General features: G+C 42.5%; 1 protein-coding gene across 3 annotated transcripts in view; it reads left to right on the top strand.

The window, feature by feature from the left end:
- CRIM1 (cysteine rich transmembrane BMP regulator 1) overlaps positions 1-14,750 on the top strand; it is a 185,419-nt gene extending 170,669 nt beyond the window's left edge. For all 3 annotated transcript variants that reach the window (XM_019741906.3, XM_019741916.3, XM_074331893.2), the window contains 4 exons: positions 1,847-2,041; positions 8,602-8,724; positions 11,218-11,408; positions 12,854-14,750. In XM_019741906.3, coding sequence (XP_019597465.1) covers positions 1,847-2,041; positions 8,602-8,724; positions 11,218-11,408; positions 12,854-13,030 — 686 coding nt within the window. In that variant the 3' untranslated portion in view covers positions 13,031-14,750. The remainder of the gene's footprint in view (positions 1-1,846; positions 2,042-8,601; positions 8,725-11,217; positions 11,409-12,853) is intronic.
- Positions 14,751-14,860: the final 110 nt, after the last annotated feature.

Genomic DNA, 14,860 nt, shown 5'->3' with positions numbered 1-14,860 from the left:
TTCATGCCTTCCCTTTCCTCATTATTCATACCCTGATAGCCGTTTCTCAGAAATACCTCTGAAATCTAGCCTTGCCTTTCTTTCTTCATCACCGCTGCCTTAGTCTAGGCCCATATCACATCCCCTTGAACAGTATCCGCGTCTTCCTTACCTCATGTAGTCTTCCATATTGTCATAGTCTAGGGTTCTCTTCTTAAAAACAAAGCTGATATACCCCCTTCCTTCCATTACAGGAAGGAATCTAAATCTGTCAGCTGTTATTCAAAGCCACCACTCCATTCTTAAGGAATTTGGTTTCCAGATTCCCTTACAGTTTTCCATTTTCTAGTGACCAGTGAGTAGAGCTGCCTTTAAAATCTGAGCATAAAATGTCCCCGGATTAGGAGGAGTCCTCCAGTTATTGGCCTGTCCAGTGACAAGGAAGTGCTGTGCCCCCCACATTTCTACATCAATCTGCCCCATCTCTGCTTAGCTGGTCACTTGGTCCTCACTCTGAGCCATCGTTCTTGAGCTTGAGAGAAAATGGGACCGCTGGTAAGTTAGTTTAGGTAAACCCGGAGAAGGCACTAAGAGAAAGGAACAATCAAGGGAAGGAGGAAATGAGAATGGCAAGGGAAAATGGAGAAAAAAGAAGAGCTGCCTATTTGTAAGCTGTGATTTCGTGTGCGTAAAGCTCTTAAAATACATTGCTCTCAAAAACCATAGTTTACTGATAAAAATTGATTGAAATGAAATGAAGTGGTTTTTAAAGCAGAAATGTCTTTGTTGATGAGAGGAAAATCTATCCAGCATCACTGGAAAATGAAAGAAAAGGTTATCTCAATGCTAATTCCCCCTCTAGGATAGCCCAGGACCCCTACTTGTTCCCCATGACATGCCATTATCATTCCTTACTATTCCCCTGAATCATTTACAAAAACAACATTGAAGAATTTTTTTTTTAATTTTTTTTTTAAGATTTTATTGGGGAAGAGGAACAGGACTTTATTGGGGAACAGTGTGTACTTCCAGGCCTTTTTTCCAAGTCAAGTTGTTGTCCTTTCAATCTTAGTTGTGGAGGACGCCACTCAGCTCCAGGTCCAGTTGCCGTTTCTAGTTGCAGGGGGCGCAGCCCACCATCCCTTGCGGGAGTCGAACCGGCAATCTTGTGGTTGAGAGAGGAAGCACTCCAACCAACTAAGCCATCCGGGAGCTCAGCGGCAGCTCAGCTCAAGGTGCCGTGTTCAATTTTAGTTGCAGGGGGCAGAGCCCACCATCCCTTGCGGGACTCGAGGAATTGAACTGGCAACCTTGTGGTTGAGAGCCCACTGGCCCATGTGGGAATCGAACCTGTAGCCTTCGGAGTTAGGAGCATGGATCTCTAACTGCCTGAGCCACTGGGCCGGCCCCCTGAAAGGAATTTCTTGAATTGTCTCCGTAAACAGACTGAGCTGTACTTTTTTTTTTTTAATTTTTTAAAATCTATTTCCATGTAGAACCAAACCTGAACATGTCTCTACCGATTTGTATTTCAGTTTTAGTTTTCCCACGTGGTATGTTCAACAGCCATAGCAATGATTGAATTTGTGTGTTTTGTGATGACAGTCTAATGACACTCACCCAGTGGGTATCATGCCCAGCTGGTTGCAACAGTTACAGCCCTGTATAGCCTCAGTGGCCCTGGAACAGGTTCAGGCCACAAGATGAGAGTTCTGAAGCTTCTCCGGAACAGAGGAAAATGGTAATGGGACTGGGGAAACAAAAGGTTCACCAAATTCTGGAAATCTAAAGCATAGTGTGATTGTACGAAGCGGTTTCCCTTTATGTCACGTCATGCAACTCCACTGTGTGCTGTTCTTTTCCCTAGAAGACACAATTCCGAAGAAGGTGGTGTGCCACTTCAGTGGGAAGGCCTATGCCGACGAGGAGCGCTGGGACATCGACAGCTGCACACACTGCTACTGCCTGCAGGGCCAGACCCTCTGCTCTACTGTCAGTTGCCCCCCTCTGCCCTGCGTCGAGCCCATCAATGTGGAAGGAAGTTGCTGCCCAATGTGTCCAGGTATGTCAGCCACCGTCCTGCCAGTTTGCGAGCTGTAATGCTGAGTTAAGGTGAAACTAGAGCAGACTCAGAGCCTTAGTTCATGTGGCCCAAGCAGTCCCCTGAAGTCTCCCTGTACAAAGACTTGGGAGGTAACTGGAGAGACTCGCCACCCAGGTGAGGGCCTGATTTGGGTTCAATGCTCTGCTTCCTCTGACTTGCATCCTCTAAACTTGAGTGGTAATACACCTGATGGTTATAACCGACCTGTCAATGACACCTGTCCATGACACCTGTCCTAGCTGAATAGCCCTATCTGTTGGACTAGCCTAGTGGAAAAGGTGCAAGATCAGACATAGTAGTAAATGCACCTAATAGCTATTGCAAAGTGAATACATATATCAGAACCAAAATCTAGTTCTAAAGCATACAGTCTGGTTCGGTCTTTTTTCAGTTCATCAATTCCGGCAGTATCCACACCATCCCATGCAGCCTTCTGTCAGGCGCTTTGCTGAACTTTTCATCTCTTCCATGGAGAGCATAACCGCAGAGCACAACCCCAGTTTGCTGCTGTGGAAACCCATGCCTGTGTCTTTCCCCACATCCCTCCCATCCATCATTTCCACTCAGTAATCCACCTCCTAGTTTCAAACCTGCGTCCCCTGCAGCTTCCCAGATCCTTCCCAGGCCTTCTAGGTTCCATGTCAGTGTCTCCTGCCAAAGCAGCTCTTTCATCTTCTGCCCCAGTCCCAGTGACGAAGGACCAGAGCCCTCGGCAGGACAGCCTCTGGGCAGGGTCCCAGATCTACAGCCCTGAGCATGCAGACCTCACAGGCAGTGCAGACCACATAGACTGAGGAGAGCAGAGGGCTCACTCAAAGAGCCAGTTGAAGTCCTGAGTGAGTCGGGGGCTTCTCCGTCTCCAGCTCGATTCTTGTGTTTTCTTGCCGCGTATTAGAGAACCTTGCCCCTGTCGTCTAGTGAGCTAGGAGTCACGCTGAGAAGTGCACCTATACTGCGCATTGTAAAACGGGACCACCATTAAACCCAGAGTGTCACTGAGCTCTGCACACACCTGCCTTTTGTTTAGGTGCTGCACAGACTAGCCCTAATTGCGTACTTCTAAAGAATATCTCCTAAAACGGATGGAATATTCTGCCAGGTCCAGAGACTAACCCCCCCTTTTCAGAGTCTTCAGTTGGATTTCCTCATTTAGTTCTCATTGACCTTCTTTGAGGTATTGATTGAGAGTGAGAGGTTCACTTATGTGGTGTTTTGTCACTCAGTGTGTACGTGGGGCAAAATGAAATCCTGAAGTGTTTTCAGTGAGAAGAGTAAGGGAAAATAGGTTAGTTTTCATTAGAGTTGTTTAATCTAGTGCATGTCACCTATGTGTCAACAAGTTTCATACCAAATTTCATAGTAATATGGTTTTAGTGGTATAAATGGTGAGACTTGACTTTATTTATTCAACCAAGATTCATTTAATGCCTACTATGCACAAGCACTATTCTAGGCACTAGGGAGACAGCAGCGAATCAAAGTCCCCATCCACACGGAGCTTAGTAGAGAGAGACGGGCAGCAAATAAGTAAGCAGTAAATAGCACACAAGACGAGGAGAAGGGCTGCGGAGAAAACACAGTGAGGCCGGGGCTAGGGAGCTGGGGACGGGTGGTTTTCTTTTCTACAGGATGATAAGGGAATGCCTCACTGCGAAGATGACATTTATAAAGAGACCCAGAAGAATCACAGGAATCGTGGGGAAGAGGCAGAAGCTCCTGGCAGAGGCAGGACAAAAGCTCTGGGTGGGAACATGCTTTTGCACGTTCAAGAAAAAGCAGCGAGCCTGTGTGGATGGGACCCAGAGAGCAGGGAAGGTAATAAGAGGAAAGCAGAGAGGTAGCCGTGGGCCAAAACTCGTAGTCTCGTGGGTGAGTGTAGGGTTTGATAGAGTGAGGTGGACACTTTGGAGGGTTTTGAGCAGAGGAGTGACATGATGTGGCTTCCCTTTCACCAGGATTTCTTGGTGCTGGGTGAGTGCAGCTCGGTGTGGAGGGCAAGAGTGGAAGCCGAGTGACCAGTTTGGAGGCTTCCTAATAATCCAGGTGGAAGAGGATGATGGCTTGGACCAGAGTAGGAGCTGTGAGGTGGAGAAGAAGTGGTCAGATTCTGATTATGTTTTAAGAGTAGAAACAATAGGATTTGGATTAGATGCGGGGCCTGAGAGGAAGCGAGAAGCCAAGGACAACTAGAATGTTTTTAGACTGAACCATGGAGTTGCAGCTCGGGGGTAAAAATCAGTTGGTTTGGGGCATTTTTAGTTTGCAATCACCACTAGACATCTAAGTGGAGATCATGAATAGACAGTAATAAATGTCCAATCAGAAGTTCAGAAGAGAGATTGGAAATCGATCTATAAATTTGCAAGTTGTCAGCTATAGGTGGTTTTTTTAACCTTGAGCCTGGATGAGACCACCCAAGGAGTCAGTGTTGAAAGAGAAGAAAAGAGAGCCCAGCACTGAGCCCAGAGACCCTCCAAGCTTTGGGGCACTGGGCAGGTGAGGAGGGACTAGAAAGGAAATGGAGAGGGAGCCCCAGCGACACAGGAGGAAACTGACCTGGAAACAAAATGGAAGAGGCTGGGAGGAGTGCCGTTCGGTCCCGTCAGGTGAGAAATGGGAACTGACTGAAGGGCGCTTCGCATTTTCCTAATCATCTTGACAAGAGCCCCGTCAGTACCGTGGTGGAGGCAGAGTCGAATTAGAGTGGTTCCGAGAGAGAAACAGACCGTGAATTAGAGACAGTGCTTGTACAGCCCTGCTACAGACAGTGAGTGCTCAGTTCACAATTACGATTTTCCCGTGAAGTAGCATGGCCTTTGGAGGCTTTCCCAGAAGGACCTGAGCTAGACCCTGAAGCACAGGTGGGCTCTCCTTATTGGCGTTAAGAGGGTCATCTGACCAAAGACCCTGAGGTGCAAAGGTGGAGGCCAAATGCCCCTGGAAAAGAGCGTTCTAGTAGCAGGAACTCAGGAGGTAAGACAAAACAGATCGCTTTGGCCAAGATTTTTAGGGCCTTAACTGTCAAATGAAGAGTGTAAACTGAGCCCTTCTTTTGGGAGTGAGGAGGCTCATTTTTGAGCAGATGAATGACCTGATCACAGAGGTGCTTTGGGAAGACCAACAGGGTCTACCCAGAGACCCTGCAGAGACCAGAGGCCAGGCCACTGGAAGTCGCAGTGCAGACATCCCAGGTGTGTGACAATAAGGAACCTAATCCAGGTGGTAGTGGTGGTGGTGGTAGGAATAGAGATAAAGATTCTCTCTCCTTGGTTTGTGAATTTGATAGAGTGTGCAGACATCCTTGTTCATTACTGGACATTTCTCCAGTGACTTCTCCGTTAGGATTTACTGTTAGATTGAAATTTAATTTCTGTCACTCTTCTTTCTGCGTCTGATATTCTTAATGAATCATTTCTCCATCTTATCTCTCAGCATATTGTGCCATCAGTCGTGCTGCTGCCACTTTATGTTTAAGGGTCGCCAGCCAGGAAGGCTGGATTCCTGTCCTGTTCTCTCATTGGTGCACTGTGATCTTAGCCAAGGTTCCTTACTGAAGTTGCGAGGTTCCATTTCTCATCTGGAGAGCTCATGCTAGCCCGCTTTGTCCTCTGGACGTATCAGCTACCATTCTGAAGAGCCTCACCCTTTACAAAGCACTTTCCCCTCCTGCTGTCTCCAGATAGGAGTACGCAACCTGGGACTGGCTAGTGCTTGTCCCATTTTACAGAAGAAATCGAGGCTCAGAAAAGTTCCGTGAATTATGCAGCTAGTTAGCAGAAGACCTTCGAGTCCTGGTCCTAAGTAGATTTCAGGTTCTGTCTCCAAAAAAGTGGTGCCCACAGCTTGTGAGCCTCAGCATTCCTGAAAAGGACATTTTGAAGAAGGTGGCTCTTACAGCTGACCAGGTGCCTCTGAATGTAAAGGAAGTCATCTTGGGTTTCTCAGAAGTTCAGATCAAATCTGACCACAGGAGTAATTCTTAATTGTGAGCATGTACCTGTGACCCGTGTGGCCTGGCCGGATGTAGTTTTGTCACTTCTCTGGCCCCGTTGTCTAACAACACCAGCAGCTCTAAAGGGCTCTTGTATAGTAAATCGCAGAAGGGTCTATGTTACAGTTGGCGTTGAATGCAGCCTTTGGCCATGGAAGGCCTGGGTCCAGTCATGGAAACACAGTAGCACCTACACTTCTTTTTGTTTCTCCAAGCAGTTTTTCCCAGAAAAGTAGATCCTTTTTTGGCTAAACTGCTCAGAAGCAGCCTCCTTCTTAAATTCAAATTAAGGGGAGAGGGTCATTTCCCTTTAGATTTGAGGACACGGAACTAGAACTTTTAAGTCTTTTGTGATTTGGAAAAAAAAGGAGGTGTGGGTGTGTTTTAATCAGAGCTGAACTAAGTTTAGTGGAGCAGACTGATACACAGGACAGGCCAGAAGCTGCTGAATGATGAGAGGTCACTGTCGGGAAGAGAGCCTGGAGAGGGCAGGATTGGTCTTGATCATGGCTGTGCCCCAAAATGTAGACCAGTGTCTGCCACATAGGAAGAACTCAGGAAATACTTGTTGATCAATGGTGAGGTAATTCACCACTCAAGAAGACATCTCCTTCCATCCTAGGCCGCTCTTTCTAACTTTCTCTGCTGTTGCCAAGCAGAGCCTTTCTAAGCACCTATGGGAATTGAACTCACACAGTTGAGTCTCTGTTGTTTGCAGGGGTTCACTTGAAACCTACTCACATGCAGGAAGGAGGCAGAAGAATTTCAAAACTGTTCTCCATTGTTCTCACCCAGGAAAAACCCTGAAGAGAAACTGAATTGATCCAAGGTCTGAGAGCCTCTGCAGAGGTTTTTGCGCTTCAGCTGTTAATGTCACAGGTTTGGTGGAATAGATCTTATGTTAGCCTTTGCTACTGAGGCCTCAGAAGCCAGTGGCAGGTTTGCCCTGATGCAATAGGAAGGTTCAACACTGCTCATTGGACCAGGCAGGGGAAGGGCTCAGGGGTGCTGTGGTATTTAAAGAGCTCACTGAAGTGTCAAGATAGTTTTCTTCCCAAATTCCTCCAGGAAACCACATCTAAGGGTTTTTCAGTGGGCGAGCTAAACACCATCTCCCGAAATACCCACCCCAGAACCACCCAGTCCAGACCTACCAAATGAGGACCTGTGAGAATCAGCACATTTTATAAGCTCTTTGGGTGAATCAGGTTCACACCTGAGAAAAGTCTGAGACTCACTGCTTTGTACTCAGGCCCTTGCTTCTGTAAATGATAACATTTTTCAGTAAATTCTCACTTTAACTCTATATATAGTTTTCAGGGACTCATCGGATTTATAAGACCATCTAGTTCCTGCCATGTCTGAGGCCTTATATTTTAGTAAGGAAGCAGAAAACTGAGGTACTAAGGCCCAAGTGACTTTATTCTTGGGGACAATGGGAAGACTTGGGCCTGGAATCCCAGCTCTGCAGTTCCTGGATGCATAACCTTGGGTGGTGTATTTAACCTCTCTGACTTTATGGCCCTGACAGGTACTTAGTTAACTCACAGTGGAAGCTTAGCAGATACTCTCTTCTCTACCATGTTTCCCTTCTCTCAAATTCATCTTAACAGTATCTGGCCAATAGGAAGTATGTGATTGATGCAGACTCTTATTCTTGCATTTCGAAAAGAGAGGTTTTTAAGAATTATTTCTTTAAAAAAAGGTTAGGCTAGTTGTTAGCCAGATGAAGTAAGGATATACAAATATATTTGTAGGAGCCAAGGTAAGCTTTAAACATTTGCATTGGTCCCTTTTAGAAGTTGACTTTAAAAAAAAAAAAAAAAAAAAAAAAAAAAAAAAAAACCTGATATGTGGGGTAGAGAATATTCTTCTTCTCAGAAGGCAGTTTTGTTTCATGTTGTAGTGTCTTATGGATCAAATGTCTATATGATTGAAAATACATTTACTGAAGATCAATTTCCAATCCACATGGTTCCAGAGGTAACATAGCAGAAACTTAAGACTTACGTCAGACAGCACCTCATGAGGTCTGTCCATACCCCATTCCTATTTCGGGGAAGAGACTGGAGGGAAAATGGCTAAGAAATGCACAGTGGAAGATGCTTTAACCTTTTCACTTCCTGCAACATGTAAATGATTCAACACTCATGGATTAAAGAGCAACAGTTATTCAAGTCTAATATTTAGCTGATAGAAAGTAAACGAAATCCTTCCATTTCCATCAATCTCATGCTTGCACAAAATTATAGAGCCATCAATCCATTTGACATGAAAAAGCAGAGTACCTGACCCCAGTGGACAAGAAAATCTTTTCTCCCCTTTTAAGTGGTAATAAGATATGTGTCCCACTCCTGCAAAGCTAGTGATGCTCTGACATTAATGATATAAATGCAAAATCTGGATCTTGCATGTCCCAGGACGGATCGTGTTGAACTGAATGCACCATCCATTTGGATTGAGGAAACAAAGCCAGCAATAGGTAGACTCTCCCTCATCTCTCATGAAAAATATCCCCTTTTTTCAGAAATGTATGTCCCAGAACCAACCAATATACCCATTGAGAAGACAAATCATCGTGGAGAGATTGACCCAGAGGTTCCCATGTGGCCCACACCTAGTGAAAATGACATTATCCATCTCCCCAGAGGTAAGTGCAAAGTGAACTGAAATCTGTCTAGTCTTTTGGAGGGTCTACTTTGTTTTCGTTTTTTTAATTTTTAAAACTTCCTTTGGATAACTTTTAAATGGCATGTCCAACTAAGTTCAAATAACTATTCTAGAGAAGACAGACTTGGCTGTAACATATTTCACAACCCAGAATGATAAAGTAAGTCTGCAGACAACTGGGTAAAGTGCCTCCTCTGGCCCCACACACATGTTCAGAGACTTAGTGGTAATAGAACGAAATATGTTCTTTGTCCTTAGTAGACTTTCTAAGCCATCACTGATATTTATATGTGTGAATAAACTTTATAAGCAGAGTAGTAATAAATTATTCACTGTCCCTGTGGATTCTGTACTAAGCATTTATGCATTAGGTTACCCTCTACATCTGGGTAGATTTTACTCCACAAGACTTCGATTTATTACATGTTGATTTTTCCCCTCACCAGGTTTATTCCATGCTTTATTTTTGTTGCTCTGTCCTTTCAGTTGCATATAATAGAGATGTTATTCTGTCTCTTGGTAGTTAGGTGGTAAAGCAAGGGCATTCCTGTCCATATTGCCTTCTCTATAAAAGTAGACTTCTTGATCAAAATGTTAGGTTGGTGTAAAAGTAATTTCGGTTTAAAAGGTTAAATTGCAAAAACCACAATTACCTTTGCACCAGCCTAACAGTATAATCTTGCTCTTCGCCATGACTCAGTACTGCCTCCTCGCTACTCCAAGGACGTTTTCAACATCACTGCTATGCAATTTTTGTAATATTTCCTTTGGAAGAAGCAGTATTCATTGCTTGAGAGATTAATGGTCTGTTACTTTAGCGATTCATAGTGTTATGCTTAGATCAAGCCAAATGACCCGAGAGCCAAATTCCTGGACCCAGTGTTTTGGCTCCTTGTATAATTCCTCTGACTGAATGGTGCTTTAGCATTGTGTTTACATTCATTCATTCCATAAATATCTGTGATTACTCTATGCCACACACTGTTCTAGAGGGTGGGCTTTGGTCATAAGAACAACCTTATTTATTGTAATTTGTTGAAGACTTCTGCATTACATAGTATCTGTGTTATAATGACCCTGAAGGGAAATTTCCTCATGTATCAGTAGCAAGAAAATGTATGCTTCTCCTAAGCAACAGATTGGCTTTAATCTTAAAGACATTATGAATCTTATTGATACTTTACTTCTCTTTTTCCTTTGGCTGCTAGGAAGCTCAATGCTAAATTATTATGCCCCACTTTTAGCATTAAAACAGAACTCAATGACTGAATTTTGTCAATAGACCTCAGCTGAACAGACCTTAGTTGAAGCTTCATTTTCCTTTCACCAAGATTTTCCTTTTCAACAATCTTCTTGTATGGCATACATTCCCTAAAATCATTTCCAATATCATTTGTAATGTGGTAAGGCAAAAATTCATTCCTTTACTCACTGTGTATTTAAAGCCTGAATTCTTCGATAAAATGTTTTTACTTTTGGCATTTTTCTTGATGCTGATAAATATGTTCCTCTTTTTTCTCCCTTCCTATAAATGTTACCATCTACATTGGCTAAAATGACTCGGAAGGTTCTCTTCTTCCCATTCCCCCACATATACAAAGCAGCATATTCATAAAAATCTGATTCTTAAATGGTAGACAGTCTATCGCAAAGCTGTGCAACTGGGTGAGCCGAGTTTCCAAAACAATTTAGGAGCAACTCTTTTTGATTGTATGAATCCCGCATCTTTCACTAACCTGCTCTTTGATGCATTTAGACAACCTGACTGCAGTGGTTTATTTGAAACAAAATAAAGGGAAACTTCCAGGGAGCGTTCCTGCTTGGTATATATTTAACCTTGTTAACTCTAGCTGCAGTCTTCATTGCAAGAATGATGATTACAAGGAGCAGACAGACCTTCATTCATAAGAGCAAAGTTAAATGTTGTCCCCTGTGCAGAGTATTAATAACTAAGTCAGGAAAAGGATCGAATAGGCCTAGTGAATTTTCAGCAAGTTTATGAAAAGTTTAGAGCTCAGTAAATCAGAATAGCAACCAAAAAACCAAGCTTTTCATTCATTCTGACTGTTTTTATTATTACACTGGTAATCAGTCTTCGCTATTAGTCTCCTATTTGCTGCTAAGCTGGGAGCTAAGCTAATGTTTCTGCTTTAAAATCTTAGAAGCCAGTAGAGGTTAATATTAATCAAAATTTTTTTTCTAGTCTAATTTTAGTCACTTTTTAAAGTCTTCCTAAGAATTTTCTTATTTTCTTGACGAGCGCAAACCAGCATCATCCTACCCAATTATTAACCCTCATCTTTCCTTTTTCACATCCGTCCCTAAGAGCTCTGTCCTCTTTTTGGATCCACATTAGACTTTCATCGTATTTTAGCCTTAAAGTACTGTAAAGCAATAAAACCAAGTTGTTGCTCTCTATTTACAGTGTAATCGGGTGTTAGGTAATAAATGCTTGTAATGTTTATTTTCCTAGATGTGGGTCACCTCCAGGTAGATTATGGAGATACTAACAGACGGCACCCAGGTGAAGATTCTTCATTGGACTCCATTGCCTCTGTTGTGGTTCCCATCATCATAGTCCTCTCCATTATAATAGCATTCCTGTTCATCAATCAGAAGAAACAGTGGATACCTCTGCTTTGCTGGTATCGAACACCAACTAAGGTACTGTCCTAAAAAAATGCCAGTCTCTTGACTGATCAAACTAGGAAAGCTTGCATGCTTATTATTTCCTTAAATTGTTTGATATATTTTATATTAGCCAGGACAATTTTTACTTTACTCTTCAGAGCCTCAAGTACACATCAAGCTGTAGCAATCAATCAGATGTCTAGTACTTGCGCAGGGCTGGATCAATCGCTGGATGAATTACCTATCATCCACTGGTTAATGAATCCTGACTTTTCAGACCCAGTTTCCTGGATTTACTTTAAAGTTTTCAAACAAACAAGTACCTCTGAATTGATTCCTAAATCGTCGTTTATATGAGAAATGAAAAGTTGGTCACCTGGTGTTTCTCAGTGATCTGTCAACTTAGAATTGGGAGAGAAAAGAAATCATAAGGGCAGGGTGATGATACCCAGCAGAGGCATGAAGAGAGCTGGACAATTATGAGCATGTACAAAAGTCCAAAGGACGGGGAGACATGTCCGAGGCAAAAAGAGAGGGGAAAGGTGGAAAAAGATGAAGAGATTGTGTAAAGTAATAGTAGATGAGATACAAAGAGAAGCAGATTTCATATTGAGGGAGAAAGTATGTATTTGTTGTCGAATCTGCCTATTTTTCACAGGCAAGAAAATTCATTTTCATTAAGGGAAATAAATCGTGATTCTTTCCAACCTAAATTTCTATCTTTTGCATTTAGTTTGTTTTTTTTTTCTTTTTGTTTTTTTTGTAAGAAAATCAATCATACAACCTTAAGAATTGAAAACAGCTTAAATAATTGTTTTAATCCAATTTACCATCTAGATAACCCTTGCCTATAACATTCTGACAGATGGTTGTCTTGCCTCTGATTTCCTTTTGACAAGTATGCACTAGGCACAGCCTAGGTGCAGGGCCCACGCTGGCTCAGGATACAGGCAAGACCGAAGCAAAGATACGGGCAAGGACTAAGCAAGACACAGTCCCCACTGCAAAGCTGAGAAAAGGGACCCACTCATAGTGTGTGGAGGGACTAGATACAGGCGGGCCGGCCCAACTTGTAATGCTGTTACACAGCCTGAGTGATTCAAAATAGTCTGCTTATCTTAAAATCTGCGTATCTGGTAACTTATACTCATTCTCCAGGCCCTTTTAAACACTAGTCTGCATTTCAAGGATTTGAAAATAATTATGTCACTCACTTTACCAGTCTTTTTTTTTTCCCCCCTCAGTTCCTTCATCCACTCCTTTGACATAAAATCTATTGACAGTTCATCTTTAAACAGTTTGTCAGCATCCCCCATGAAACTGTAGTTGGTACTAGAACAGAATGTAAACTCCACCAGGTCTGCCCATCCGTGTACTGGGAAGCTCTTCTCCCACTTGACTTAGGCACTAAATTTGTGTTAATTTGGGATACATAAAGCAGCTAATTCTTTGTGGTTTCTCCTCTTCTCACTAAACAGCCTTCTTCCTTAAATAATCAGCTGGTATCTGTGGACTGCAAGAAAGGAACGCGAGTCCAAGGGGACAGTGCCCAGAGAATGCTGAGAATTGCTGAACCAGATGCAAGATTCAGTGGCTTCTACAGCATGCAAAAACAGAACCACCTACAGGCAGACAATTTCTACCAAACGGTGTGAAGAAAGGCAAGTCAGACGAGGTTTTAGAAGACAGACAGCGACTAAATCTGCTCTTAAGTCCAGTAGAATGTGTGCACTTGCTTAGTGGATTGTGTTGGATTGTGACTTGATGTACAGCGCTTAGAACTGACCGGGACGGGCTCTCCTCTACAGCAGTGTGCAGGACCAAGCATTCCCACTTTTCCTCAAGATAACTGACCAAGTGTTTTCTTAGAACCAAAGTTTGTAAAGTCGCTAAGACATGTTTGCTTGTAATATAGCTGTAGAGATATTTGGGGGTGGGGACAGTGAGTTTGGTTGGGGGAAATGGGTTGGGAGGGTGGTGTTGGGAAGACAAATTGGTCAGCTTGGCTCGGGGAGAAATCCAGTAAAATAAAAGCAGTTCAGTGGCGCAGAGGATATTTTTTTCCTGTTGCTCTGAAGACTGCACTGGTTGCGGCAAAGCTCAGGCCTGAACGAGCAGAAAACAAAAAAAGGCCTTGCAATCCAGCTGCCATAACCACCTTAGAACTACCAGATGAGCGCATCCGAACCTTTCGATAGCCATCCCAGGTCTAAAGCCACAAGTTTCTTTGCTATAGTCACAGCTGCAGTAGGCGGTGAGGAGGCAAGAGAAATGTGAGCGCAACGTTTCTCTAAAGCGGGTTATTAAGGATATATACAGTTATATACTTTTTGCTGCTTTCGTTTTTTTCCAAGCCAATCAGCCAGTTCCTAGCAGAGTCAGCCAATGAACAGGAAGGACCTAGTCATTTCTTGATGTGAGCACTGGAGCTTTTCTGACTACAGCGTGGCAGGAAGGAGGGAGAGGGTGAAGGATACCAGGTATTTCCAGGGGCGATGCTTCATTGTTTGTTGTTGCTTTGTTCTGTTATATCGTTGGTTGTTCATAGTTTTTGTTGAAGCTCTAGCTTAAGATGAAACCTTTTTTAAAAAAGACTGTTTGGGGATCTTTTTTTTCCTTATTATATACTGATTCTACAAAATAGAAACTACTTCATTTTAATTGTATATTATTCAAGCACCTTTGTTGAAGCTCAAAAAAAATATGCCTCTTTAAACTTTAGCAATTATAGGAATATTTATGTAACTATCTTATGCTTCAAAAAAAAAGTATTTGTGTGCGTGTGTATATAATATATATATACATATATATTTATACACATACAATTTATGTTTTCCTGTTGAATGTATTTTTATGAGATTTTAACCAGAACAAAGAAACAGGCATTTCATATCAGTGCTTTTGACCACTTACAAATTTTTGAGTAACCCAAAATCTCATTTTACCTACAGTTTCATTGGAAAGAAAGATGTGTGTGAGACAGTATGCATGTACTCACATACCTTGAGCAGTCAGCACCAGCCCTGCTATGGAGGAGGTATTCCTTTGTTAAATCTTCTTCCTCATTTGGGTTTGTTCAGTTGGTTATCAATTCGCTCACTGGCCAGAGACACTGATGACAATTTATCTGTATCACTAATCAGCTCCTGGGTTTTTTTTTTGTTTGTTTTGGTTTTTTTTTTTTTCAAACAACTGTTTGAAACAACTACTGGAATATTGTCCATAATAAGCTGGAAGTTTGTTGTAGTTTGCCTCAAATATAACTGACTGTATACTATAGTGTTAACTTTTCAAACAGCTCTTAGCACTTTTATACTAATTACCCATTTGTGCATTGATTTTTTTTTTTCTTTTAAAAATGCTTGTTGTGAAAGACACAGATACCCAGTATGCTTAATGTGAAAAGAAAATGTGTTCTGTTTTGTAAAGGAACTTTCAAGTATTGTTGTAAATACTTGGACAGAGGTTGCTGAACTTTAAAAAAA

This window comes from Rhinolophus sinicus, chromosome 2, assembly GCF_057876585.1.
Source record: "Rhinolophus sinicus isolate RSI-liver-muscle chromosome 2, RSI-T2T, whole genome shotgun sequence".
Lineage (NCBI taxonomy): Eukaryota > Metazoa > Chordata > Mammalia > Chiroptera > Rhinolophidae > Rhinolophus > Rhinolophus sinicus.
This window is presented reverse-complemented; position numbering and strand designations above follow the sequence as displayed.